The sequence below is a fragment of the Trichoderma citrinoviride genome (assembly GCF_003025115.1).
Source record: "Trichoderma citrinoviride strain TUCIM 6016 unplaced genomic scaffold BBK36scaffold_8, whole genome shotgun sequence".
NCBI lineage: Eukaryota > Fungi > Ascomycota > Sordariomycetes > Hypocreales > Hypocreaceae > Trichoderma > Trichoderma citrinoviride.
The window spans coordinates 423,812-450,452 of record NW_020194716.1 but is presented as its reverse complement, the minus strand read 5'-3'; the positions used below and the strand labels follow the sequence as shown (position 1 = coordinate 450,452).

Sequence of the window (26,641 nt, the reverse complement as noted above, 5' to 3'; positions counted from 1 at the left end):
TTTCCCACATAGTGGCGGGCATTCTGTGGAAAGGTGCCACTCCGACGGCGGAAGCTGTTGGTGGCCCGAAGAAGCGGGAGCCCACGATGTCGCAGCCTTCCGAGCAGCCTCACCTTTCGCCTCAGTTCTGCTTCTCCTTTGGTGCGGTTCGTGGTACGTGCACTGCCAAATTGAATTGCCACCTGGCATTATGCTGATTCATTCCATATAGACTTCTTGCGACTGTCTCGAGCTTCAATAGACGACTCCATTACTCAGAACCTCAATGCGCTGGTAACGCCGGCGCGGAAGGGGTTCGATCCGAATTCAACATCAAGGCGCACCCCAAGATCGTTTACCGAGCAAATCGACCCCGAAGCATGTCAGAATTTCAAAGACAACGTCCTGTTCCCCTCGTGGAAGGCCAGAGCCGATGTGCTTAGCTATTGTGGCATCGTCGCAACCAGTCCGGATCCCTCGGACCCGGAGTCTGCCGTGATAGCATTGGAGACTCAGAAGAATCGAGAGCGCATCGTGGACGAACGGCTCGATCCTTATTCCGGACGGTTCTTCCCTCACGAACCCCGCACCCAGTCCCTGGCCCAACTCATGCGCCAGGAACGAGCCGTGGAGAATATCGTGCGCAGCAGAACCTGGGACGTCGTCCAAGGCAGATGCGGTGCTTCCGGGCAGGGCTGGCAGGATGCTATGGGCGATTGGGAGGCGAAGAAGTACAAGTGAGGGCGACGTTGAGACGGCCAGCCTGATCATGACAATATGAGGTCATAAGGGCCAGCAGCGATATCCCTTCCGCCGTGGGTCATGAGGCTGCGTGTACGAGTGTGGACGTGGACTGAACATATGAATTGGAACATAGATGATGAGTTTGTATATAAAACCACCTGTATTATTACGTACGATAACATGCGCTCCGCGAGTGCAAATGACATCTCCCTGATCTTTATTTAGCCCAATTCCGGACGTGGAGCTGTAGAAAATGCACGTTATATCACCTTGGAAAATTTAGACACTCGATGTCGCACCAATTCCATAGATATACACACAGGCAAACATTTGTTCTCTCATTGCTGGATCACATCAAGCAGTCCTGCTGGCTGCCTGCAGTCGGATACTAATCTCCTCCGAATCAGGCGAGTACAGGTGAGTGCAAGTCATGGAAGTAGTATGTACAGGCACAGCTACCCCGCCAAAAGAGCCGCCTCTCGTTTCCTGTGAAATCACTGTGAGAGCCTTAGCAGATGGTGGGGTCCTTCAGCCTGGCTCCCAGTGGCCTTTCTGGCTTTTGGTGGAGGAAGCCCGCGCCGAAGTCCAGCCGGCGGCCATTCCCACTGTCTTTGTCGCCGTGCTTCCTGCGCCGATTTCTGGCCTCCCACTCAGGCACTGCAGGCATCCGCTCAGCCTTGACGAGAAACCGCACCGAAGCTCGAGACGGCCGTTGACGAGGGGCAAAACAACCCCGACACCTTGATTGTGCACAAGAGACGCCCTTCTGTTGCATTGCCAACTTGCGATTGGCGGCTTCCACTTGCCTGACTCGAGCCACGCGACAGTGCAGACAGCCTTTCGTCTTTGGGCTCACTTGGTCGAAGCTCGCCTTGACTCGACTCGACTCGCCTCGAGACAACAATTTCAGCTGCTGCTCGGTTGATTGCGTTTCGGACCACAACCAGCACTCTCCATCGCACCCTCTTCGAGTCTCTACATCCAACTTGTCCCAATTAGAGCCGCCGCCGCCAGCAATCTCGTCACGATGCCCCAACCACTGGCGCCAAAGGAAGCGGCGCAGTTTCGGACTATTATCCGCAGCTTCGAGGATAAGCAGTATAAGCGAGGCCTCAAGACGGCCGAGCTGATTCTCAAGAAGCACCCCAAGCATGGCGACACCATGGCCATGAAGGCCTTGATCCTCAACAGCCAGGGCAAGCCCGACGAGGCCTTCCCGCTGGCAAAGGAGGCCCTGACGGTGGATATGAAGTCCCACATCTGCTGGCACGTCTACGGCCTGCTGTACCGGTCGGTCAAGAACTTTGAGGAGGCGATCAAGGCATACAAGTTTGCGCTCAAGCTCGATCCCAGCTCTGCCCAGATCCAGCGGGACCTTGCCATCCTCCAGGTGCACGTTCGTGACTACCAGGGATACATCCAGAGCCGGACGGCGATGCTCCAGGCTAGGCCGCAGCTGCGATCCAGCTGGACGGCATTGGCGATTGCGCATCACCTGGCTGGAAACCTTGCGGAGGCGGAGAATGTCCTCACCACATACGAGGGGACCCTCAAGTCGCCGCCCTCCCGATACGACATTGAGCACTCCGAGGCGGTCATGTACAAGAACTCCATCATTGCCGAGCAGGGCGACTACCAGCGAGCCCTCGACCATCTTGAGAAGGACGCGAAGCACAACCTGGATCGCCTGGCGGTGCTGGAGTGCCGCGCCGACTACCTGCTCAAGCTGGGACGAAAGGAAGAGGCTGCCAAGGTCTACCGACTCCTCCTCGACCGCAACTCGGAGCACGCCCTGTACTACGAGAAGCTGCAAGAGGCCCTGGAGATTCCTGCCGACGACGTTGCTGCACGAAAGGCCATCTACGACGAGTATGCTGCCAAGTTTCCTCGCTGCGACATTGCTCGACGAGCTCCCCTTGACTTTCTCAGCGGTACGTAACAAAATCTCGGTCGAAATGAGGGTCTATCTGAATTGCGAGACGAAGCGATTGTTCTAACATTTTGATTGTAGGCGACGAGTTCCGACAGGTCGCAGAGTCGTACCTAACACTCATGCTCAACAAGGGGGTTCCATCTCTGTTTGCCAACCTGAAGCACCTCTACTCCGACTCATTCAAGAAGGATACCCTGCGAGAGATTGCCGAGAAATACATCACGTCCCAGGACATCGACTCAGAGAGCAAGGATAAGGGAGAGGCCGCTGCACTTTACTACCTGGCTCAGCACTACAACTACCACATGAGCCGCGATCTGGCAAAGGCCCGCGAGTATGTCGACCGAGCCATCGAGAAAGACGCCAAGAGCGTCGACTTCCACATGACCAAGGCCAGGATACTGAAGCACGAGGGCAACATCAAGGAGGCGGCGGAGATGATGAACACGGCCCGAAAGCTCGACCTGAAGGATCGGTACATCAACAGCAAGTGTGCCAAGTATCAGCTGCGGAACAACGAGAACGAGAAAGCGCTCAAGACGGTCGGCCTCTTTACGCGAGCGGAGACTGTCGGCGGCCCCCTTGCGGATCTGCTCGAAATGCAGTGCATCTGGTTCTTGACAGAGGACGGAGAGGCCTATGCCAGGCAGGGAAACACTGGCCTTGCGTTGAAGCGGTTCCATGCTCTGAACAACATCTTTGACGTCTGGCAGGATGACCAATTTGACTTCCACAGCTTTTCGCTGCGAAAGGGCCAGATCCGAGCCTACATTGACATGGTTCGCTGGGAGGACCACTTCCGGGACCACCCCTTCTACACCAGGGTGGCCCTTGATGCGGTCAACCTTTACCTCAAGATGGCGGACAAGCCGTCTGCCAACGGGACCAATGGGGTGAGCGAAGAGGACGCCCTCGAGAAGAAGAAGGCGGCCAAGAAGGCAAGAAAGGAGCAGCAGCGCCTTGAGCGCGAGGAGGCGGAGAGGCAGGCCAAGCAGGATCCCAACAAGGGTGGCCAGGCAGGCGATGCGAAGAAGAAGGATGAGGACCCCCTGGGCTTGACATTGGCGGCCACGACAGATCCCCTGGGCGAGGCTATGAAGTTCCTGGGCCCGATGCTGCAAGCGAGCCCGAAGAGCATCGAGGCGCAGATTGCCGGGTTCGAAGTTTACATGCGCCGAGGTAAGCAGCAAACTGTTGAGACCATCTCGAACAGGAAAACGCTAACAAATCTTGCAGGCAAATACGTCCTCGCCCTCCAGTGCCTGAACCGAGCCCTGGGCATCGATGCCGAGAACCCGAGAGTGCACGAACAAGTCGTCGCCTTCCGGAAGCTGCTCGACAACCCCCCGTCAGACCTCCCGCCCAAGGTGGTCGAAACGCTCAAGGCAGAATTCAAGCCTCTCGAGGAGACTGCGGATCTGAGCAAGTTCAACGAAGCCTTCCAGGCGAAGCACCAGGACAGCCCCCTCCATGTGCTCTCCGCCATCAAGGCCAAGCTCCAGCTGGGCGTTGATGCGGCCAAGTGCGAAAAGGAGGTTGTCGGCCTCGTCGAGCATGCCAAGGCGACATTTTCAGATGCCGTAGCCGCCCTGGAGGCTCTCAAGTCGTGGAGGAGCGCAGAAGTTGATGCGTTCAGGCAGGCAGCGTTGGCCAAGTGGCCCAACGTTACAAGACTATCGGAGTAGGAGACTCATATCCGTGAATAAGGCGGGTAAATAGGGGGAACTAGTAGAAGATGGAAAAGCGCGAGAATGCTATTCGCAGGCTGGTAATGTGATAGATTCGCTGACGGAGGAGGTGACTGGACTTGAGAGATTATAGGGGTCTGGGTACGATGTACGCTCACATTTATGCGGCATACATATCTAGTCCACAATGGTTGTTGATAGACGGCCTGAAAGGACAACGCTATGGACAGAGATGGGTCACTGGGGAGGTTTTCTTGTTTCCTTGGGGGGAAAGGACGGATGCAATACATAAAAGTTGATATTGGGCATTTACTGGGGTTGAGGCTGAATATGAGAGAGGAAGGCATTTTGTATGCGTTTGGCTGTTTGTCTGCTAGTAGTAGTATTTGATCGAGCTTGAGTAGAGGCATCTGGCTGATCCGAGCGTCTTTTGCTGCAGAAAAGATGACATCGTGATCCATTAGTCAATCTCGATGCTCGATCGTTGTTGGTCTTCAAGTTGCCATTGATACATACCTTACCTACCTTGAAGCGGCTACCGTTGGATCCCACTTGACTCAAAGCCCGTAGCGCCCAGACAGAACAATCAAGCAAACAGTGCACTGATAGGCTCCGGTCGAGGCTTCTCGTGGTCATATCAAATAACATCACGTCTCACCGTCCTCCAATGGGAAGTTTTCACGCAGCTTCAACAGCGAAAACGTCCATCGCCCAGGGTCTCTCGGAACGGCGGCCCCCCCTGTGGAGCAGCACTCGATTCCCATCACTCCATACAGCTGCAGGCTCCTCGTTAGTGGCTCTCTAGCTGTGCTGCTACCGCCCTCCAGGTCCAGGTCCAGTGTCTTATCCCCCCTTATCGGAGCTTCCTCGAACCGCTAAAGTTCGAGCAGCAAACAGCTCCAAATTCCATGTCACCCGCATCACCAGCTCGTTGCATTGCGTTGCGCGCGTCCATCCATCAATCTTACGCGTTGAGCACATCAGGGGGGCTTTGAAGCTTTTTTTCTCTTCTCTTCCCTTGTCTCCAGCTTTGTTTTCTCCCCTTTTCTCGCAACCGCTTCTTCCTTTCGACGAATCCCATCCCAAACCTAAACCTGTCATTCGTTTTCAACCCCAAAATCTCACGTTCGCTGACGACGCTTTCTTTCTCAACATCTTACTCGTTCATCCTATTTAAACTCCCGTCCTCCTTCCGGAGATCCTGCCCTTTCTCACTCTCTCTCCTCCTGCATTCCTCTCCCGCGTCTCACTCGTTCAGAAGCGCGCGTCCTCTGATTAGCCGGGTTTTCCTCGTTCTGCAATTTCCCATCAACCCGCGGAACGCCTTCTCGGGTGCCTCGGCCGCCGAAACGTGACGTGAACCGAACTGGACCTTTTCCCCCAGAACATCGCCGGATGCAGGACGCCGTACGCTTGGCGGACATGAACGGCGCGACGAAGATGGGGGCGTCCGAGGCAATTGGCATGCGTCTGGGCTTGGGAGGCAACAAGACGCTGACGATTGGCGACAAGGACCTTGTTCTCTTTGGTACGCAAAAGAAACGAGCAAATATCTCCCACTAGCATAGCGACAGAATCGAATTGAGATTACTGACGGATGATTGAGTTCTACAGACCCAGACGGCAAGAACCGCAAAAAGGCAGCCCAGGGAAAGGCCGGCAAGCAGACCTTTGAAGACTTCTCCTGCTTCGGTTGCTTACCTTGGCAGGCTGCAGATGGCAAGGGAAAACACACGATCCCTTTGTACAACGTCCTGTGGGCCGAAGTTCGCGACAATGCTTTGGTGGTCGATTATGCGGCCCCGCGCAAGTCATCGCTTAAGCTGCAGAAGTGGACGTTTGCGCTCCCCACGCCGGAGCTCGAAACCGGAGACTCGTCGCCCGAGGAATTTGTGGCCGCACTCATCGCCGCCGCGTACGGCGAGGCGAAGCCCCGGAAGCGAGCGTATGTCCTGATCAATCCAAACTCGGGTCCTGGAGGGGCGCTGGGCAGGTGGAAGAAGCATGTCAAGCCGTTCTTCGAGGCCGCCAGGATGGAGCTGGATGTGGTGACCCTGAGCAGAGGTGGCGAGGCTACGGAACTCTCGGAAAAGGCCGACATCGAAAGGTTTGACACCATCATGGCACTTTCGGGAGACGGGACGCCGTATGAAATCTTCAACGGGCTCGGGAGACGGCCGGATGCTGCCAAGGCGCTGGCAAAGATTGCAGTGAGCCACATTCCCTGCGGATCAGGCAACGCCTTCTCGTTGAACTGCAATGGAAGCAATGACGCTGGGGTCTCAGCGTTGGCCGTTGTCAAAGGCGTGGTGATGCCGCTGGACCTCGTCTCCGTCACACAGGGCGATCGCCGCGTCCTTTCATTCCTTTCTCAGTCTCTGGGCATCATTGCCGAGAGCGACCTGGGGACCGAGAACATGCGGTGGATGGGCAACAAGCGCTTCGAGGTCGGCCTGGCGACACGCGTTCTGAAGAAGAAGTGCTATCCGTTTGACTTGTCCGTCAAGGTGGAGGTCGAGGGCAAGGAGATGATCAAGCAGCATTATAAAAAGTACGCCGAGGACCACAGCCTCTTGAGCGTGGATGCGGAGGCGAATGGCGTAGAGGGCTTGCCGCAGCTGAGATACGGAACGGTCCAAGACGAGGTGCCGGCAGACTGGGAGACGCAGTCGTACGACAATATTGGCACATTCTACGTTGGAAACGTGAGTTTAGAGGTACCTACGGGGTTTTCAATAAGGTTGCTAACCGATGGAAACAGATGGCTTACATGTCGCCCGACGCCAATTTCTTCTCCGCCGCCCTGCCTACAGATGGCCTCATGGATCTGGTCATGATGCCGGCAAACGTCTCGCCAATGGCCGTCACCAAGGCTTTGCTCAGCGTCGAGACTGGCAAATTCTTCGACAACCCCATTGTCACGTACAAGAAGATCTCAGCTTACCGCATCACCCCCAGGGACCAGCGTGACGGCTACATCAGCATCGATGGGGAACGCATCCCGTTTGAGCCGTTCCAGGCCGAGATCCACCGAGGCCTCGGCCGCGTCATCTCGAAAAGGGGCGTGTACGAGGCAGAGGGTCCGACTGGATGGAAGGAAGCCTAGGGAGCGTTCTGCCGGATGGTCGGATAGGATCTCTGTCCGTAGCTGCGAGGGCGAGTGTGGATCAGGTTACTTTGGGGGACCAGCGAAATTAATGATATGCGTGTACGGTTAAAGCAGCGGAGGAGGGGTTGCTGTGAGGATGGAAGAGCGAAGGTATATCAATGCCTCGCATCTGTCTTTTCTTCTGTGTCTTCTTCTTTTTCATTCCCTTTCTTTTCGTTTTCTTTTTTTTATGCCGGTCATGGATCGTATACCCAGTTGAGGAGGGCATTTGCTCTCAGGCTAGACAGTCGTGCAAAGTTGTTGGAATAATGAGCGAGAAACTAATTCGAGACAGAACAATTTGACAAGTTCTCTGGAGCATGTGTGATGATTGACGGGGTTCGTTTGGACTCCGATGATGCTGGGGGTTTGTAGGCGAGGGGGGAAGGGCAGCTTGGAGACGTGGGAGAGGCACTACTTGGTCTCTGCAGCTTTTCAATGCTCTATCAGGGGTTTCGTCATGATCATGGGGAGTTGGCGGAATACCCAAGGTAGATGCCTCGTCCTCGGCTGGCTTTATACTGCGCTCGTCATCAGCTTCATGCTCCGTCGATCCTCCCGTTGAAAACTTGGGCAAGAGTAGGGGGGATACAGCATCTGGACGTTACCTACCTCTTGGGATGCAACCCTCTCCCTTGTTCTTCCCCTGAAAGCCTCTTCTTTCCTTCCTTCTCTCAGCCTTACCCGACAACTACTTAAAGGCATCTCCTTTGGGGAATGATTGTTTTTCATTCTTCACTCACCTTCTCACGACTCCAACTCTTCCCTATCGACCACTTTAGCATTGTTACAACACGGTGCTATTACAGCATCTCTTATCCAACATGCACGCCGTACTCGTCTTCTTCTTCCTCCTCGGCTATGCCATCCTGGGCTCTGCCTCCCCCCTCGCCGGCGTCGCCCCCTCCAACTCTACGTCTCCCCTATACAACTCCACCGTCATCGTCGCCAACTCCACCGTCTTCATCGCCAACAACAGGACGCTCGCTGCCATGACCAGCTTCCACGGCGCCAACAGCACAATCAAACTCTCCGCCGCCGCGGCCGCCGCTCCCCAAGACCCGCCGGCCACGCCGCCGAGCTTGAACGACCTGCCGGCGTGCTGCGTGCCGTGCGTCCAGGACGGGATCAAGAAGACGACGCAGTGCACGTTTGAGGACGTGGCTTGCATCTGCGAGAACAAGACCAAGATTGGGAAGTCGGCCAAGGATTGTGTTGTTAGCGAGTGTGGCTTGAATAACGCCATCAGTAAGTCTTCTTTGCCAATTTCTTTTATCCTGAGATGGGTGAAGGGGTAGAGAGATGGTGATGATGTGTTTTGCTGATTATGGGGACGTGTCTGTAGAAGTTGTTGCGCCGGCGGTGAAGAAGTTGTGTGACATGGATGATGATGATGTGGAGGTGGAGAGCTTGGAGGAGGTTTGGATGAGGGGGTCGAGGGAGGAGTAGACGGGTGTAGAGGGAATGGGGAGAGACCTAAAGATGAGGCATGTCCAAAGAAGCCTGTGATGGTGTAGCTGTTTCTTGCTCCTCAAACATGATTCCAAAGTTTACGCTTGACGTGTCCATTGTTGTCTGTGGGCCAATAACTCACTAGAGGTCTGTGAGCCAGTCTGTTGTTTGCCTCGTCTCGTCTGTCACTTTGGAAAATTTCCCTTGTGTTGTTGTGGGAGATTTGATGTTCATTCCCTTTGTGTGAGTGCCCCATGTCGCGGAAGAGAGACCAGTTTGCTTTCTGGTCGTTTGCTTTGCTTGAAGCCAGCTCTTGTCTCTGCGTTCTCCAGCTGGTGATGGGCTACTACTACACGTGTGAACATTGTCGTGTCCAAATAGTAGCCAATTGCGAGTTTTGCAAGAATAAGTGGAATCCCATCACTTGACAGTACCAGAGTGAAGGCTTTAACCTTCATGTATTTCCTTGTGTCTCGCCTGTGGCAATAGGAGTGTATCGAATGTGCGTCCATAGAGTCTACTTTAAAATTCTGACCATCTGTGGCTAAGAACGACCTGTCTACACACAACTTGTCGATGTTCGTTGAACAAGTCAAGGTATATATGCCCACGAGAGTTTGGGGCTGAACGCTGGCATGGCCCCTCACGGAGAGTTTATATCAAAGCCACCTCGGAAAGCCTTGGATATTAGCCCCTATCGTGTCTTCGTGGCACCAACAAAAGAAGGGCGCAACTATTTTTTCTCGCCTTGAAGTTTATAACCTCTAGGCTGTCTAAGGATGCAAGAAATGGCATTATACACCTAGTATAGACCAAGGCCTTTCACCCAAAGTTGTCTGATTCTTTCGTTTGCATTGGTGACAGTTAAGCAGCAGTTCTTGCGAATCATCAACTCCGTCGTCTTTTCTGAGCTCCAGTCATCTAAGGATTCAAGATGAGTGCTCTCACACACAACGGGGTCGCGAGATCCCCCATTTTGAGTCTCCTCTACGGGAGGATAACAAAGACTCGTTCCCCTGCCTCCCGGATATACCAGCCACTCCAGCCTGGCAAGATCCGACTCCTCAAGGTGCTGCCCGCCACCGACGATGACGATGCGGACCAGATCGTCCTCAAGATGGAGTCCGTCGCGCTGGAAGATGCCGGTCCGTACGATATCCTGTCGTACGTATGGGGAGATGCTGCCGCCGCTGAAATCAGCAACGTCGTTCGCCTCAACGACGTGAACGTGCGCATCACGACGAGCCTGTTCAATGCTCTCCGCAGGTATCGACAACATGCCTCGGAGATTCAAAGGTTTTGGATTGACGCGCTGTGCGTGGACCAGACGGACTTGACGGACCGCAGCCTGCACGTCAGCCTGATGACGGGGATTTATACGAGGGCTGAGACCATCGTCATGTGGTCTGGCGAAGCGGGCGATGGCAACACGGGGATGCTGTTCAAGACGGCAAAGGCACGGCATGAGACTGCAAAGCATAGGAAGCTTCTGCAGCAGCAGTCGCTGGATGCGTTGCCGGTTGTTATCTGTGGGGAGGGGCCGGAGGTGATGAGGAGTTTGGCGGGTGTGGGGGAGAGGGTGCTTGGGTTGGGGTGTCGGTCAGGGGGGGGTTTGATGAAGCGCTTGGAGGCGCTTGGTGTTGATGATGTGCCTTCTGAGGCGTAATTTGGGGGAATGAAAGATGGTAGAGGGGCATGGGTGTTTGAGTGGACTTGTGAGTCTTTTGGGATTGGGGTGGGATGTCTATGGGAGTTGTGGGATTGGGGTGTGATGGACGGTTTTGTGTTGTGAGCGCGGAGTTTGGTGTATGGTTGCTTTACTTGCTGGTTATGAGTTTTCTTATTCAGGGTATACTAAGGCAAGAGAGTATTATGATTCTCGGGAAAACAAGAGCAAAAGAGCTCTTTTACTCTTCATTTTCTGAAGCAAGAATTTCGAAAAAAAGAAAGAAAAAAAAAGGAGAGGGAGCTGTTGATATAGATAGTATTGAGATAAAGACCAAAGAAGTCAACTTGATTATTGAGTATGAGCAGACCTGTGTACCTATCATATGAAAGATAAATGAACTGAAAGGTGCAAATCTTATCTTGAACATGAAGGCATATACAACAAGGCACAGAACTCCAGGTCGACACTCTATGACTCGGCTACAACAACCTCCTCGAGCCCCCTCTCTATTACTACAGTAGAATCCAGCTCAAACCGGGTTTCTCACAGGGACGAATACTACCAGAATTATATCAAAATCAATCACATCACGCTGCAGCCCCGAACATTCACCGCAGACCCTATGCTTGTAGTTTTTTTTCTGACAGAGATGTGACAATGTAGTATAGAATACGACGTCGGCTATTCGCACATGCAGACCCTGTCTAGATTACTGATATTGCCAGGCTCTTCAAAATCCTGATTATGCATGTCGTCAAAAAGAGCGTTGCGGAGAGCGGGCTTGGCTTTACAACGCCACGAATCAGGAGGGTTGTATATGAAGTTTATGTGCCATTTTGAGCCGCATATATTACAAAACGTCCCGTCGTGTTGAGTTACATGTCCAGTCTGTAACATCAACTCTCCTTTTGAGTATCTGCAGCAAGGGAGTAGTTCGAACCCGGACAGCTATATTATATAAACAGTTGCAATAGCTATGTCATTCACAACTCTATGGGGATGTATTTCCATGACGATCGCAACATTTGACAAGGTGGTTCAAACGCTCATGTTGTGTTTCATTCGAGCATGTGTATATGTTTGGGTTTATGATTGGAGAGAGAAATCATCACAGATGCAATAAATCCTACCTTACATGCAATTCTGCAGGAGGAACCCTCTGCGGAGATGACACTTGCACAGAAAGCATCACGATAGTCTCACGCAGGCTGAGTCGCAGAGATAAGAAGGCTCAGCGTCCTGCTGCATGGATCCTGTAGAAGCTCAGGAAGAACCATCAAACACCCAACTGCCCTCGTATTCTGAAACCAATACAAGATGAAGCTGCTCCTCTCACTCACGGCCATCTCCTCCCTAAGCAGCATCACCTCTGCCCAAATCCTCAGCCCTCCCGTCTTCAACCCCCTTGACCCCAGGTTCAACGAGTGGCAAGCTCCCGGACCAAACGACTGTAAGCACAAGAAGCCCTCTGCCTCTCATGGATGTCCCACCAGCTGATCATCGTCAGCCCGCGGCCCCTGCCCCGGCCTCAACTCCCTCGCAAACCACGGCTTCCTCCCCCACAGCGGCCGCAACATCACCGCCATCGACATCCTCCGCGGCACCTACGCGGGCTACCACGTCGCCCCAGACCTTTCCCTCGCCGCGGGCGTGGCCGAGCTCATCAAGGCGTACCGCCTCGCCGCGTTCGACCTGCACGAGCTCTCCAACCACGGCTTCATCTCCCACGACTGCAGTCTTTCTCGCGGCGACGCTTCGACGCCGAATAACAATGACTTCAACGCAACGATATGGTCCGTCCCCCTGAGCGTGCTAGAAAACTACACAATTGTTACGCCCCAGGCTATGGGCGCAGCACGTTCGGCACGAGATCTGTATGACATTGCGCATAACCCCGACCAGCAATGCGGCGCGCGATCCATCGTGCTCGGCGCCCTGGAGAACGGCCTGCTGCTGCAGTCTCTTGCCGGGAATCCCAAGCTGGAGTGGGTGCGGAGCCTCTTTGAGGAGCAGAGGATCCCGACGCACTTGGGGTACGAGCCGGGTTCCGTCTTGGGGAATGATGCTGCCACGGTCCTTGCCGTTGGGTTGGAGTCGCTTGTGTCGCAGCCTGATTTGGTGGCCTTGTTGGGGAATACCGTTATCAAGACTCCTGATGTAAGTTTGAATGTTTTTGTCTTGTGGGTTGTGGAGGGGTTGCTGACGCGGGCTACAGGATCTTATTGCTGAGGTGTTTCCTGTCAAGGATTATGACCTCACGTATATCCTCGAGGTTCTTGGTCTGGCGGGATTCCCTCCGATTGACTTGTCTGTGCTCTTTGGGCAATAGATGGGCTAAACTGCAAGCAGACGCAGTCCTCCAGCAATAGTGGTGGAAGATGGTTTAATTGGGTGCTACCTGTTCATTGAAGATCAACTACATCAAAAGTCTCCTACTCATGTCACGGTAGTTATCATCACCTATATATGTATTGTTGAATTCCTCAGCGGATCGAACGCTGTGGCGTATGCTACTATACGAGCATGCTGTTATTGCATTCTCTCACCTTCCTATATCAGTACAGGGTCGCCCTTCAGAAGGTCTTCCAACGCCACTTTGCTGATATGTAATCCAATAATTCGTTCATCTTCTATCTATATGTATATCAAATCGTTCTTGATATGGAGTTGAAGCCGTCTCTTTTAGCTCTTCGGAAAGAAAGACTAGCGCTCCCATGGATCGCCGGCCCGGCCCGAAGATGGCACTACGTGCTGTGTATGTGCACGTATTGGATAATGGATGGTCTGGCCAAGTTCTGCCACGGACTCTTCAGGGTAATAATTCGAAAACAGGAACACGACGTGATAAGTAACTTCAGAACTTTACACACTTCGGGTTTCTGGCATGACACCAAGATGCATTCACGTCATGGCCTCGCAGCTTCAAGAAACTCCTCTTCACGTCTTGCATCAGTCTGCAAATACATGCCCGAGTACCTGTTGAATATGATTCGCTCCATGACAGTAAGCAAAGAACACTCGCCTCGTCAATAGAATGGCCAGTCGCCTCGAAGAGGAGAAGAAGAAAGCCTTCTGGAGGCCGAGGCGAGTAGATGTTGACAGTTGAACTACAGTACAGTTAGGCACAAGCTTCTTCGTAATTCCTTTGCCGTACCGGGTTGGGCGTGGAATGTGTCCAAGGCTGGGCTTCCATATACCCAAGTCTCTCGACCTTTTCAGCCGCAATATAACATACTGACCAGCGGGTTGCAGTACATGTAGGGATATGCACCGAGCTATCTACCCAATAACATTCGTGAGGCTCATTCATGATGAGCCAAATCGCGATCTGCGGGGTAGCAGAGGCAGTGCTCTTCAACTTTCCTTGCAAAAAGAGTAGAATCCGCTCACTCCCCGTCTTGAAAGATCACTCAGAATCAGCAAACCGGTGCAACAATGGGAGGACAGCAGATAATAGACGACGCATCGCCCAAGCACCCGCACGAGGGCCTGGTTTCCCTGGAACAGATATGGGATGCGGCCGCCATGGAGTTCGAGACTATATGCGGAGAGTCACTGCAAAAGGGCGAAGTCAAGAGTCTCGACGACGTGCAAGTCAAGATCCAAAGCGTCAACCAGGGGCTACAAGATGCCGACAAAGAACAGAATGCGAAATGGGAAAAGGCAAAGAGCGTGGGCCTCGAGTCGCTCAAGTACCTCAGGATGCTTGTCGGCGCTGCTTCCCAGGCTTCCTCGTTGGTACGTCAACATCTTGTCCTGATCAATTCGCACCCACTAACGGCTGTAAATACCAATTCCACAGGGGGCAGCCAACCTCACCAGCTCTGCTCTCTGCTTCGTCTTCAACATTCCCGAAAAGATCAAGGGCTACAACGAGGCTATCGACCAAGTGTTTGGCGAAGTGGCCTCGGCCCTCTCACAATTTGAGATCTACAAGACGATTAGCAACCCCGAACCCTTGCTCGTTCGGCAGATTCATCTGGTTCTGGTCAACTTCGTCAAAGTCTGCGCCCATGTCGTTAAATATCGTCAAAGCCGCAGGCGGGACCGCCTTTTAAAGCAGATCAAGTCCGTCTTCGACGACGACTCGGATTTGGCCGGTCAGATGGCAGAGTTTAGACGTGTTCTGCAGCATCAGCGCGATGTTGAGGGGACTCTCACGTTGGCCACAGTCGTGGAGACGCAGCAAGGCATTACGCTGCTGCATGAGCAGTCCAACATCTTCGGCAAGACGGCCCAGGAGACACATCAAGTAGTGCAGGAGACACAGAAAGGAGTGCAGGAGACACAGAAAGGAGTGCAGGAGACACAGAAAGGGGTGCAGACCCTCACGGACGACCAGGATCGCATGAAGGCGCTCATCAAGATCCGTGACGCTCTGGGTGTGCCTTCGACGGTGCGCCTCGACACAAACACCACGCAGACGTGCAGCGACATTATAGATAAGCGCAACAGCAAAACAGGGTCGTGGATCTGGACGCACGAGGCATACACTGCTTGGACGTCATCCAAGGACAAAAACAAGGACGGAGACGGAGACGTGCAGCGCCTGCTGCTCGTGACTGGCCCTCCATCTTCGGGCAAGACTCTCGTCAATGCCCTCATCACCAGGAGGCTAGAGGAGCAAAAGGGCCGCACGTACGTTGCGCATTACTTCTTCCCCACTAGCACCAAGAAAGGAGACAACGAGAAGAACTCCATCCAGTCGGCGCTGAGGTATATGGCCTTTCAGATCGCGCGAGTTGATGTCACGGTGCAGAAGGCGCTGAGCAAGGCGTGTGATGATGAGCTTGCTGCGTTTCGCCGGTCAGTGAGTGTTGAGAGCCTAGACAGCCTCTGGGAAAGCTTGAAGATTGGGGCATTGGGTTCAAACGCGACATACCACCTCATCTTCGATGGCATCGAAAATCTGCCCGACGATCAGGTCAAGATGTTGCTGGAGTTTGTCTTAAGCCCCCAGCTGGCGAGAGAAGCGAGAGAGCGAGTGCGAGTTCTGTTGAGCGCAACAGACGACCATCTTGCAGGCTGGAGGGGGGCTGAGAGCGCATTGCGGATTCAAATGGAGGAGCACAACACACCAGACATGAAAATAATCATCGAAGAGGCGCTCAACCGCCGAGGGATGCTGCAGAATCCAAGGCCCAACTCGGACCAGGAGAGAGCGAGAACCAAAATCCTGGATAAGCTGCCGCGAAACGTTGAAGGAAGCTACTCACGACTGCAGTTTGGCCTGGAAGACGTGATTCGCCTATTGAGCACGCGGACGGCCATCCGGGATCTGGACCGGATGCTGGACCAATCGATGAGCAGCCACGAAGCGGCCATCAAAAACCTGCAGCGATCTTTGACGGCAGATGAAATCAGTGAGCTGAACGAGTTGCTGAAATGGGTGCTGTTTAGCAACGAGCCTATGACGCTGGAAAAGCTCGAAGCTGCCATGGTAAGTGACCTCCGATTGCCGCCGTGATGATGACTAACGCATTCAAGTATCTGTGTACTGACACAGAGTCGCTCGTATCCATGGAGTACCTTATCAAAACCAAATACTCAGCCGTCCTGAAGCTCGATTGGGGGTATGTGTTTGGTCAGGACGGCGTCAAAGAGTACTTGCGCAAGGATATGAGCCGGTCAGCGCAGTCCAAGGACCGGGCCAGCATCAGCATGACCATCACCATCAACAATGTGGATCATGAGCTCTGTGGACACTTCCTCTGGGACCTGGCACACAAGGCAATCCGGGACAAGTTCAACTTCAAGCTCGACGACGAAGCCTCCAACGCCTTCCATGGTGGAAGCAGGGCCACCATCGCTGTGGACGAATTCGAGGCTCATCATACCCTTGTGAGAAGGGCATTTGAGTACCTGAGTAAGCCCCACAGAGAGCAGACTGAGAATATTGGAGCGTACTTTGTCAAATGGCTGCCGTATCACCTGAGCCGCCTCCGCCAGCTTGAAGACGACGATCAAGGGGCGCTTATGCCGGAAGAGCAGCTCGAGATTGGGCATAATCTATATAAACTGTTCAGGAGCGACGAGGTCTTTAGGCAACACAAATATAGTTTCCAGCGAGCGAGATGGATGGTGGATGAGATGATGGACGTGCAGCAATGGTTGAGGGACTGGGCAGTTGTGCGGCGACTTGAGAGTAGGTGGCGGGACAAGGCGCGGCAGGCCGTAAGCCCGATAACAGGCTACCTGAAAGAGCTGGTGAGAGTAGTAGTAGAGGGCTTCCTGAGGGAAAGGAGCTGGGAGGTCGAAGCTGCGTACGGCTGGCTTGAGCAGTTCATGAAGGCTGTAAGTTGATGTTTCGATGAAGCTGTCAGATACTGAGCACTGATGTCTGGAGAAACAGGACGAAAGAAGGCTCGAGAGCCACAGTGAGCCTTCCAATGCCGGCGCGGTAGATGGTAGCGAGGTCGACTGGAGCCAGGTAAGTGCCTGGTGCCGAGACATCCTGGGGCTTCGCGACTCAGACATCGACTCGTTGTGGTACGAGCGCCTTGCTGAGGCGTCGACCTCGCAAAGTAGCAAGCCAGAGGATACCATATCCCTTTACCAGCACGCCATTCAGGAGGAAGATCCCAGCTGGCTGTGCTACCAAGGGTTGGCGAAGGCATATTATGACTTCGGTGAGACCGAGGAGGCCATTGCTCAGATGGAACTGGCGCTGGAATCCGCGAAACGAGAAGATGCTGCACCGAGGCCGGGACCAGCGGACATTGTCCGTCTACACTTATTGTTAGGACAGTACGCGTCTGAAGATGGTGACATAAAAAAAGCGGACCAGCATTACTCGATCGCATGCGAGAGCGATGATGTGTCCCAAAGAATGGAGGGGAAGCTAGGTTGTCTAAAGGCGAGACTACGCAACGAGAGCGCAGAGGAGGTGAGGCAGTGGCTCAAAAGTGCACTGGCCCTAGAGGAGGGAAAGGAAAACATGGTCGCGACCCTCAAGATGCTTGCACGAGACGTCCAACACTACAACCTCGTTCCAATGCTGATCGCTGTGGCCAAAGAGGATCCAGATCTCCTCAGAGGTATCGTGGCCGCCATGAAGGAAGCTAGCGACAACCTCATGTCGGACAAGAACAGCATTGCGAGGGCGTCGGAAGAGGACGAGCGTTTTGCTGATGATGAGGCTCGCGGCGTGCTCCTCTTTTACCGAGGTTTTGTGGCGTATACGTGTCAATTCTCACCTTGTGACGCCGAGTCTGTCAACGAGGCTCTGCGGCTGTGGTGGGAGGTGCGCGATGTGCTTGCCAGCCTCGGCGGGAGCAATGCCCTGGTGACACGACAACAGGCCACCACGGCGCTGGCGAACCACTACTTCCAGATCATCATGGATGGGTTGTCGCTGGACCACAGCGATGCCCTGACCATGCTGACCAAGCTTGCCGACTTAGAACCCGACCGCAACTTTTACCTTAGTGACTCTGTTGGCTTTTTAGCAGTCGTGTCCGTGCTGTGCGACAACAGAGAGGCTGCCAGAGCTCGGCTGAGGCCGAGGATGAGGCAGGCGCTGCAGATTCTCTACGATGACATACCTGAGAACGACGTGTACGGGCTCGCCCTTGCCCAGGAAGCGCTGGAGCATTATCAAGACTTCAAAAATGCGGCTGTAGCTCTGTCTCTGTATGGACAGCCAGACTGCGTGACGGAAGCGCTATGCTTTGAGGCCGGGGATATCACGGATGTCGACGGCAAGACTAGACAGCGAGTGCTAGACAAGGTCTCTGAGCTGGCTGCAGATATACTCTGTGATGTCAAATTGCGAATTCCAGACTCGAGCCTGCAGTTACAGCGCGCCGAAGCCGCTGCAGCTTATATCGAGACTCTTGTAGCTGCTGGTGAAGCCGAAACGATGGAGACCAAAGTCGAAGCCGACGCCGATGCCAAAGACGGGGAAGCGAGCGTTCATGACGTCGCAGTCGCATATTCGCAGTGCCTTCAAATACTCCAGGCTCGCATTTCGGTCCTCCGGGCGGAGCTCAGCACTCGAAACAATTTCTCACCATTCAACTGTGACGGTCTGATGCCGAACGGTAACCCCTGTGAGAAGCGGGCCGGCCTCAAGGGGAACTTTTACCACTGCATCTACTGCTCGAACAAGGACTTTTGCGACGATTGTCTCAAAGAGCTTCTCAATCCTCGATCACGCGTCAAGAACATGGTGTGCAGCGCAGAGCACAAGTGGATGCTCATCCCATCCCCCTGTGACGACTTCTATGTGGGCAGCAAAGCCAAGACCGTGCGGCTGTCGATAGACTTGAGAGAGTCGAAGGACGATAATAGGATACTGGAGGTGTTTCGTACTGACGACAGAGACACAGAGGAGATTACGGTAGAGGCGTGGAAGGAGAGGTTAGCCGCTGAATGGGGGATTTCGCTAAAGGGGTTCCTGAACGAGACGTCGAGTGAGGCGAGTGAGAGGAGTGAGGATGGGTAGGGTTCAGTTTCGTGAACGATCTGAGGTGAAGCTTAGGGGGACTCACATGACCTCTGCCTTAGTGTGCAGCGATCTTGGTCGAGAAGTCGCATCCAAACTTCCTTCCAGTGCAAGTGTCTAAGCAACATGATGACGTGATCCTCTCCAGGCGTCGAGATGCAACTCGCATCAAAAAGCCTCAGTACCTTACCTGTAGCTGGACATGTTTAGGATGACGAGAGGATGCCCATATGTCGTGCTCGATGGGACGAAGATAGACATATGCTAAAAGCGAGAGCTCTGGGAAGAAGCAGCTGTTCCATTGGCGAACTTCAAGGCTTAGATTATGCATGCTTACTGTAGTAGATATCAGGAGTAAGCCCGTCGCTTCAACCTCTTCCCCTACATCGATTCCTCAAGACTGCTTCTGCCTCGCCTCAGCAAGCCTCTTCTTCAACCCAGCAACCCCAAAGAACATGGAAATGATCCCCTCCGACATCCACGCAGGCAAAAAGGACAACAGCCAAACCTGCGTCGAAAACCCTCCCGCCCAAAACCAGTCCGGCGTCCCCCCAATCAGCCCCCCCAGATACCCCTCCCCCTTCAGCGCCGCCGACACGAGCTTCCTGGCAAACACCTCCGTCGGCACCGTGGCGTTGTTCTGGCTAAACACCAGCCTGCGCTGGAAGTAGTCGTTGATGGGCATGTAGAGCGACGTGCTGGGCAGGGAGCGGTGCGGGTGGCTCGCGATCTGGGAGCGCACGGTGCCGGCCATGGCGACCATGACGCGGACGTTGAAGGGCTTGAGCTCGAGGCGCAGGACGCGCGAGTAGCTGTTGATGGCGCCCTTTGTGGAGGCGTAGACGGAGCCGAAGATGTAGGCGCTGATGGAGCTGAGGGAGGAGACGTTGACGACGAGGCCGCGCGCGGCGATGAGCAGGGGGGCGAAGGCCTTGGTCGTGAACATGGGGCCGAAGACGTTGGTCTCGTAGGTTTGACGGACGTCGTCTATCTCAATGTCTAGGGCGGGGATGGTGTGAGTCCGGCCGCTGATGATGTTGTTAGTGAGGATTGCAATGGTGGTTGGATGTATGTATCGAAAGGGGGTTACGTAGACTTACGCGTTGTTGACGAGAATGTCCAGCTTCCCACCGGTAATGTTGGCGACCTCGTCCTTGGCAGCTTGGATGCTGTCCTGGTTCGTGACATCCAGCTGGACGGCGCTCATGCCCATGGCAGCGAGGTCCTTGAGCACATCCGGGTTACGTGCCGTAGCAATGACATGGCAGCCTATGAATAATCCCAGACTCTCAACGTCAGCAACACTCTGATTAGAGACTGAAGCATTTGTTGAGACGCAATGGCCTTGACGCACCTCTCCGGTGAAACTCGAGGGCGAGAGCGTGCCCAATGCCTCCAGGCGTACAGCTAAAGGACTCGCATTAGAAACGCTTGATTCCAGAAAAAAAAAAAAAAAAAAAAAAAAAAAAAAACCCTTTAGGTTATCACAACCAACATTCGATACATACCCCGTAATGAGAACAGTCTTCTTTTCGGAAGCCATCTTTCAATCCTTTTGATCAGACTACAAAAGATTCATGTGAAATTGGGCCCAGATGCGGGGAGGGGGAGAAAGAGATAGTCTAGTAGGTAGGAAGATTGAAGCTTGGGCTTGAAGCTCCTCTGCACATGCCATGCGTGTTTAATCGAGGGAATTGCCTATCCCGAACCCCAACTTGGTTATCCAGCACCCTGAGGTACTTGCATTCTCCGTGACAACGCCGCACATAGTCAAGTACCTCAGAGCACCTGGATAGCCATTCCGTTCACCCTGCCGGTTGCTCGGCACATCTCAAAAGCCGCATTCGGTCCATTCCAACTGAGGGGTCTTAATCTCTACAGTAAGAGACACAAATGACGGTTGGATACCGTGTGTAAGAGTCGCAGAGTTTAGAACTTCACATAATGGCTGGCTCGAAAACGACCATCTCGCCCGTACTCGTAGACTTTCAGATAAGACGAAATACAGCCTCATCGCCAAGCAAGCTGCAACATGTAAGCAGACAACAGACTAAGATGGTTACGACCGCACCGTTCCATCAAGCTCAACATGACGACAACGTACTGCATATGCATACATATGGCACACTAGAGAGAGACGACATCGAGGCTTTATCTGCTTCTTGTTTCTATTCATTGATTCAATTGTAAGAGAAGTCTCATTGATTCAACCACCCAGACTCTCCCATACGCAATAATACTGCAGGATATCCAGCATACGATTACCCTAGTATTGCAGAAATGCACAACGCCTCCGGCCTTTTGGGTGTATTCTTTGCCCATAAATAGCCACCAGAATACTCTTCAAACAATGACTCCCGGCTACCATTATAAAAAGTCGAACAATAAACGAAGAATTATCTCGTCAGATTAGCACGCGTGCTCATTCTCCCCTGGCTATAACCTCCCCTCTGGCCGTTCGGACGGCATACTCCCCGGGACCTCAACGGCCCCCGGAACCTCAACCCGCGCCGACGACACCTGCGATGCTGTCGCATCCATCTCAAACACCATCCCCGTGGTATCGCCCTCAGCACCGCTCACGCCCTGCGCCTGCAACGGGAGCAGCATCTCCGAGCCCGCCCCCGTCGGCGCAAGCGGCCCCTGATACGCCCCCTGCGCGCCGTCCCACGTCGCCGCCGAATACCGGTAGTCCGGGCTCTGCAGCGGCGACACCCACGACGACGTCGCCCCCGCCTGCTTCATCGCCTCGGAGGAGGAATAGTTGCTCAGCAGGCCCGGCGACGGCGTCGGCTCGGGCGGCGGCGGCTGGCCGCTGAACCGAGCCCCCTCGTCGCCGTACTGCGGCAGCATCGGGTGCCGCTCCTCGTCCTGCTTCTTGGACCGCCGCAGCAGAAAGTACACCAGCCCCGCGATGGAGCCGACGCCGCCAAAGGACGCGCCCAGCGCGATGCCGATTGTCGCGCCCGTCGACAGGCTCTCCTGCGGGGCGGCGGTGCTGGAGCTCGTCGGCTGCGATGTCACGGTGCTGTGGACGTCCGTCTGCGTCGCCGAGTTTGTCGTTGTGGCCGTCGACATCGTCGTTGCTGCTGATGTCGTCGTCGTCGTCGTCGTGGTCTCTCCATCGACGGCGCCGTAGAATTCGCTCGGCGACACGTCCAGCGGCGTGTCCGAGTCGGCACACGCAGACACCATCGTCTTGTACACGGGCACCGAGTCCTCCTTGTCGTTCTTGCCGATGCACGTGGCTGCCAGGATGACAAAGTCGTTCCAGTTGCCGCACAGGCAGTTGTTGAGGTCCATGACGGTCGAGCCGATGCACTTGGAGGTCGCGGCGGCCTGGTTCAGGCATGGCTGGGCGTTGGTAGGGTAGAAGGAGAAGTCGGCCTCGACGACGGCGAGGGCTGGGGCGAGGAAGAGGAACAGAAGGGGCGTAGACGCCCATAGCCGTCTGCGTGGCATCTTTGGTGTGTGTGTGTGATTCTGCTCGATTTGTCCTTGTAATGTGTTCGTATTGTCGAGGGAAGGATTCAATTGAGTTATTGCTCTGGTTTCCCCCTTCTGGCGTGCTTCTGTTTTGCCGCTGTTGTTGTGGTGTTGGTTCCGTCTGTTTTCGCTCTGCAACACCCCGGTTGCCGTGTCTATTTCGGTCTATATCTGGGAGCTTGTAACCGTATTCAGCCGTCGTTGCAACCGCAGAGTCGATGCAGCGTCGCAATCTGCCCAGCTCAGACAAGCAAAAAGAGATTGAGCAGGAGAAAAAGTGAGAAAGAGGTCGCTCTGTGAGTTGCAGCGGAGGTTGTATCGTATGTATGGGGCGGATTGGGCGCACGCCGAGCTGCTCCAGCACACGAGGCAAGGAGCGGTCGCACAGACGGCCCGTGGGACGTCAGATCCAGATTTAGAGTCGTATTATTTATTTATTATCATTTGTTACGGGGGGGAAGAAGACGGGCGAGGGTGGATCGCGGATGGAGTCAGGCAGAAAGGCGAGATCGAGAGAAGGCGAGAAGAAGCGATACGGAGGAGAGAGAGGAGAGAGAAAGAGAGAGAGAGAGAGAGAGGTCTGTCTGTATGTGTGTGTGTGTGAAAAAGATGGAGAGAAGAGGATCTAGGTAAGGCAGAGAAGAAAGCCAGAGTCGTTAGGTAGGTCCCAACCGATGAAATGCACAAGACGCAGACGGGCATCACGCAGCTTTGATACGAAGGCCAGCCGTGTTACGGTGTGTAGGTATGCACGGATACCTGCTCGTCCTCTCCTATCACTCGCAGACGCATGTACATATAGTACTTGTACACATCACCCATCATGACATCGTACAAGCACCACGTCGAAAACAAACGGAGCCCATCTCCCGTTCCTATGACGCCTCCGTCCTCATCCCAGCCCCAATCATGCATGGTCGGGCTGTCCAGTTTCTGCCAAAAGGGTGCTCCGCGAAGGCCCTCGTCTCGCCAAATCACGAGCCGCACTGCCCAGCCTCCCCCTCGGGGCTAAGGTAGTTACCAGTAGCGAAGAACAACAAGCATGAGCACTAAGGCAGAACGGAACAGCAGCCAGTAGGAGCAGAGGAATGGAGGTGAAGAGAAGCGAAGGGCATGGCAAGGGGAGAGGAAAAACAAAACATTGCAGGGATCGTCAGCCGCAGCCCGACGGGGCGCAGGCTCACTAGAAGGTCCAGTCAGAGGCCTCGGAGAGAGAGAGAGAGAGAGAAACAGAAATCAAGGAATGAAAAGGCGATAGGCGAATGCGATGTATGCCAATTTTAGCGACTGACGATGACGATCGTGAGGCGGGAAGACGCTTTTCCGATGTTGGGACCTGGCCAACTAACTTACTGTATACGAGGTGAAAGGGGGGAATAAAAGTGTGAGTGAGGGGAAGAAGAAGAAGGGCCTGAGTTGTCGATGTTTCACGGCGTTGGCCCCTCATGATGCGGCTCCTTCATGTTGGCAATGCTGCCTCATCTGTGCCGTTTCCCCCACCGTTCTGGTCCTTTGTGCTCTCTTGACTCGCTTCCGTTTCTCTTGTGCACATGTTTCCTCTCCTTTCCTTGGTTTAAGATTGACAGCCCGGCTGCTGTGCAACCACATCCCCCAGCTATTACTACCTTGAACAACTCTCTACGAGTACAGACAGATCATCGTCAACCTAGCCCGCCTCAGTCAGTGAGAGCCCCAGAACAGCTTCTATAAATATGTACTCTCGGCACGGAGCAGTTCCTCGGAAACTGCAGTACATGCCCCCCCTGCGCAGCTTAACTTGGAAATGTCAGCATTCTGATGTGATGCAAAATACTCTGAAAATCGGGGATCGCCAACCCCGCCAATTGTCGTCCTTTGTCTCTATAAGCAGCAGTACAACACGGCGCTTGACTGAGCCACTGAACGAAGACGGCGTTTCTGGAAAAGTACGACGGTTTGGCGTAGATATATGCAACGCTTTGGTATGAGGGGGTGTAACAGGATCGAGGCAAACTGGCATTGCGCCCTACCATCTGATGGTCAACCCTGATTCCGTTTCAGAGGCGATACGGTGAATGCGAATAGACGGTCATCTCACATCAGCATCTATGTGTCCGACGAGCCCAAAGTTGACCTTTATGCGCTTCGGTCCAATGCCTTTCCTCGGGTGGAACCCGGTCCCGGGTGCAAATTTATGCTCGGAAGAGGTCATCTCATCACACACAACCCATCTTCAACTCGTTGCATCAAATGCGGACTGACTTAAGGGTTTATCACTGTAGGGATAAGACAAACTGCAGGTGGAGAGTCAAAATCAAACAACGTCAATTTCACAGCTATGTAATGTCATGTCATCTAACCACCGCCGTTCTCGCGGTAGTAGTAGTACTTCTGGTTGTTTTGCTTCTTCGAATATGACCACTCCGTCTTCCTGGCCCGATAATGCTCCACGTCCCGGTTGCGCTGCACGTCCCTGCGCACCGAGCGCTTCACCGCATCGGGGACACCAGCCATGCCAATGGTACCACGGGGAGCCATCTCGCGTCTGCGGTTCTTGATGACGGCGACTTGGCTCTCGCTGTTGGGCTCGACGCCGTCCTCGTTCCGCGCAGCCTCGAGCAGCAGCTGCTCTTCGCGCTCCTCTGCCGACGGGTGGTTCCACAAGTTTTGCCGGTAGTATCTGTTCAACGAACGGTGGCCCACTGATCTGCCAGACGGTAGATGCAGCTCGAACTCGTCGTAGAAGGCCGCGCGAGTGTGCTTGTGGGCCTTGGAATGCCATCCGTCAGCCTGGTGATGATTCTGAGTGCCGTTTGTGCTGTGGTGGGCGTGCTTGCTCAGCCGCTCAAACTGGTGGATGTGGCCTTCGGCGGGAACTGCAGTCAAGTCCTCCGAGTCAAGAGATGAAGCCGAGCTATCAGTCTCCCAGCCATCGGCGTCTTCTCCCTCCTCCAGCTCTTCTCCGTCTTCGCCGGTAGCCTTGGTCTCCCGTCGTCCGCCCAGCTTGGCTCCTCCATTGCCGTCTTCCGTCGAGCCGCTGTCCGACTCGTCGTCATCCTCTCCATCGGAATAGGTGCTTCTGAAATCGTAGTAGTCGCCAATGGCCAGCTGATCATCATCCGTGGAGTATGGAATCTTGCAGTGGCCCTTGTCTCTCATATGAGTCTGCACAGCAAAGAGGCCGTTCTTGTACTTGCCGCAGTAGAGACACTGGTGATCCTCGCCGACCTTTTCTTGCAGATACCGGATGAGGCCCTCCAGATCGACGAGGTACGCCTTCTCCGGGATGAACATTCCGTGACTGCGCTCCATATGCTGAGTATTCAGGACGGGCGAAGAGGATTCGTAGTTACAGATGACGCAGGTATTGAGGGTCCACACTCGGTCAGATCCAGATTGAACAGGCGTCGGAGTGGATTCGGTGTTGGTGTTTTCGCCCTCGGCAGTGGGGTGGGGGTTTGACGGCCGCTTCACGGGCGAGGGTCGCTGCTCAGTAACCTTTGCCCTTTGGAGGCCCTCAATCACTTGGTTGAACTCGTCCTCAGCAGCAGAGTCGACATCCTCACCCGCAGCAGACGCTGGCTCGCCGAGAGAAAACGTCGAGCTCATCACGGACGTCGTCTCGTCATCATGCTTCCTGGGCGGGTTAGCCAGGTTTTGCTTGTGCTTCTGGCTTAACAGGTGGTTTCGGTAGGCATTTTCGCTGTAGTACGTCTTTCCGCATGGCTCACAGGCACGCTCGAACAGCGCCTTGTCGGCTTCGGCGGTGGTATCAGCACGGGCCTTGAGAACCTTTTCGGTGAAGACTTCGGCGGTGATGGGAGGTAGAGAGGCAACTCGTCGCTTCAGGTTATACCGACTAGATTTCGAATTAGCAACGGGGCGAAACAGCAGAGATGCTCAAGCGAGCGGCATCTCCAGGACCGGAGCCGCACTCACTGCCAGTCGCTCTTCATGTGCGTCTTCTGAAGATCGATATTGCGATAGGCGACCTGACAAGAGTTGCACGTGTACGGGTGCGAACCCGAGGTCGCCTGGCCTGCGGCGGCGGGCTGGACGCTCGCCATGGTGAGAAATAAGACGTGCAGAACCAGTCGCAGTAGATTTGGTGACTGAA

At 54.3% G+C, this 26,641-nt stretch overlaps 10 protein-coding genes across 10 annotated transcripts; 7 read left to right on the top strand and 3 right to left on the bottom strand.

Moving 5' to 3' along the window:
• Positions 1-86: 86 nt before the first annotated feature.
• On the top strand, positions 87-720 carry BBK36DRAFT_1120064 (hypothetical protein; the record flags this gene model as incomplete). Its single annotated transcript, XM_024890654.1, has 2 exons — positions 87-153; positions 212-720. The coding sequence occupies 2 exons, from the start codon at positions 87-89 to the stop codon at positions 718-720; spliced, it is 576 nt and encodes a 191-aa protein (XP_024748952.1).
• A 579-nt stretch (positions 721-1,299) lies between these two features.
• On the top strand, positions 1,300-4,658 carry BBK36DRAFT_1135514 (N-terminal acetyltransferase A, auxiliary subunit). Its single transcript, XM_024892667.1, has 6 exons — positions 1,300-1,431; positions 1,496-2,654; positions 2,735-3,835; positions 3,893-4,377; positions 4,457-4,472; positions 4,617-4,658. Exons 2-4 carry the CDS (start codon positions 1,751-1,753, stop codon positions 4,339-4,341), a joined length of 2,454 nt encoding a protein of 817 aa, XP_024748951.1. The 5' UTR covers positions 1,300-1,431; positions 1,496-1,750; the 3' UTR covers positions 4,342-4,377; positions 4,457-4,472; positions 4,617-4,658.
• Positions 4,659-5,766: 1,108 nt separating this feature from the next.
• BBK36DRAFT_1141582 (sphingosine kinase) lies at positions 5,767-7,450 on the top strand (the record flags this gene model as incomplete). The annotated part of the gene is made up of 3 exons (XM_024893461.1): positions 5,767-5,872; positions 5,959-7,049; positions 7,106-7,450. 3 exons carry the CDS (start codon positions 5,767-5,769, stop codon positions 7,448-7,450), a joined length of 1,542 nt encoding a protein of 513 aa, XP_024748950.1.
• Positions 7,451-8,334: 884 nt separating this feature from the next.
• BBK36DRAFT_1092251 (hypothetical protein) lies at positions 8,335-8,893 on the top strand (the record flags this gene model as incomplete). Its single annotated transcript, XM_024889037.1, has 2 exons — positions 8,335-8,740; positions 8,838-8,893. Coding segments are annotated over 2 exons (462 nt in total), but the record flags the coding sequence as incomplete, so codon positions are not given.
• Positions 8,894-9,878: 985 nt separating this feature from the next.
• On the top strand, positions 9,879-10,610 carry BBK36DRAFT_20400 (hypothetical protein; the record flags this gene model as incomplete). Its single annotated transcript, XM_024897893.1, has 1 exon — positions 9,879-10,610. The coding sequence occupies one exon, from the start codon at positions 9,879-9,881 to the stop codon at positions 10,608-10,610; it is 732 nt and encodes a 243-aa protein (XP_024748948.1).
• Positions 10,611-11,930: 1,320 nt separating this feature from the next.
• On the top strand, positions 11,931-12,842 carry BBK36DRAFT_1202262 (Cloroperoxidase; the record flags this gene model as incomplete). The annotated part of the gene is made up of 2 exons (XM_024897210.1): positions 11,931-12,063; positions 12,121-12,842. 2 exons carry the CDS (start codon positions 11,931-11,933, stop codon positions 12,840-12,842), a joined length of 855 nt encoding a protein of 284 aa, XP_024748947.1.
• Positions 12,843-14,048: 1,206 nt separating this feature from the next.
• Positions 14,049-19,059, top strand: BBK36DRAFT_1202259 (hypothetical protein; the record flags this gene model as incomplete). Its single annotated transcript, XM_024897209.1, has 5 exons — positions 14,049-14,366; positions 14,416-14,865; positions 14,926-16,053; positions 16,101-16,907; positions 16,966-19,059. The coding sequence occupies 5 exons, from the start codon at positions 14,049-14,051 to the stop codon at positions 19,057-19,059; spliced, it is 4,797 nt and encodes a 1,598-aa protein (XP_024748946.1).
• A 394-nt stretch (positions 19,060-19,453) lies between these two features.
• Positions 19,454-20,602, bottom strand: BBK36DRAFT_1120139 (NAD(P)-binding protein; the record flags this gene model as incomplete). Its single annotated transcript, XM_024890662.1, has 4 exons — positions 19,454-20,087; positions 20,160-20,328; positions 20,414-20,466; positions 20,568-20,602. The coding sequence occupies 4 exons, from the start codon at positions 20,600-20,602 to the stop codon at positions 19,454-19,456; spliced, it is 891 nt and encodes a 296-aa protein (XP_024748945.1).
• An 893-nt stretch (positions 20,603-21,495) lies between these two features.
• Positions 21,496-22,521, bottom strand: BBK36DRAFT_4983 (hypothetical protein; the record flags this gene model as incomplete). Its single annotated transcript, XM_024898163.1, has 1 exon — positions 21,496-22,521. The coding sequence occupies one exon, from the start codon at positions 22,519-22,521 to the stop codon at positions 21,496-21,498; it is 1,026 nt and encodes a 341-aa protein (XP_024748944.1).
• Positions 22,522-24,879: 2,358 nt separating this feature from the next.
• On the bottom strand, positions 24,880-26,591 carry BBK36DRAFT_1119899 (hypothetical protein; the record flags this gene model as incomplete). Its single annotated transcript, XM_024890635.1, has 2 exons — positions 24,880-26,383; positions 26,464-26,591. 2 exons carry the CDS (start codon positions 26,589-26,591, stop codon positions 24,880-24,882), a joined length of 1,632 nt encoding a protein of 543 aa, XP_024748943.1.
• Positions 26,592-26,641: the final 50 nt, after the last annotated feature.

Bases quoted from the DNA above. Each gene is read 5' to 3' on its own strand.
- BBK36DRAFT_1135514 (XM_024892667.1), top strand. From the start codon at position 1,751: ATGCCCCAACCACTGGCGCCAAAGGAAGCGGCGCAGTTTCGGACTATT. The intron at 2,655-2,734 runs GTACGTAACAAA...TTTTGATTGTAG, and splicing joins TCCCCTTGACTTTCTCAGCG to GCGACGAGTTCCGACAGGTC. The intron at 3,836-3,892 runs GTAAGCAGCAAA...CAAATCTTGCAG, and splicing joins CGAAGTTTACATGCGCCGAG to GCAAATACGTCCTCGCCCTC.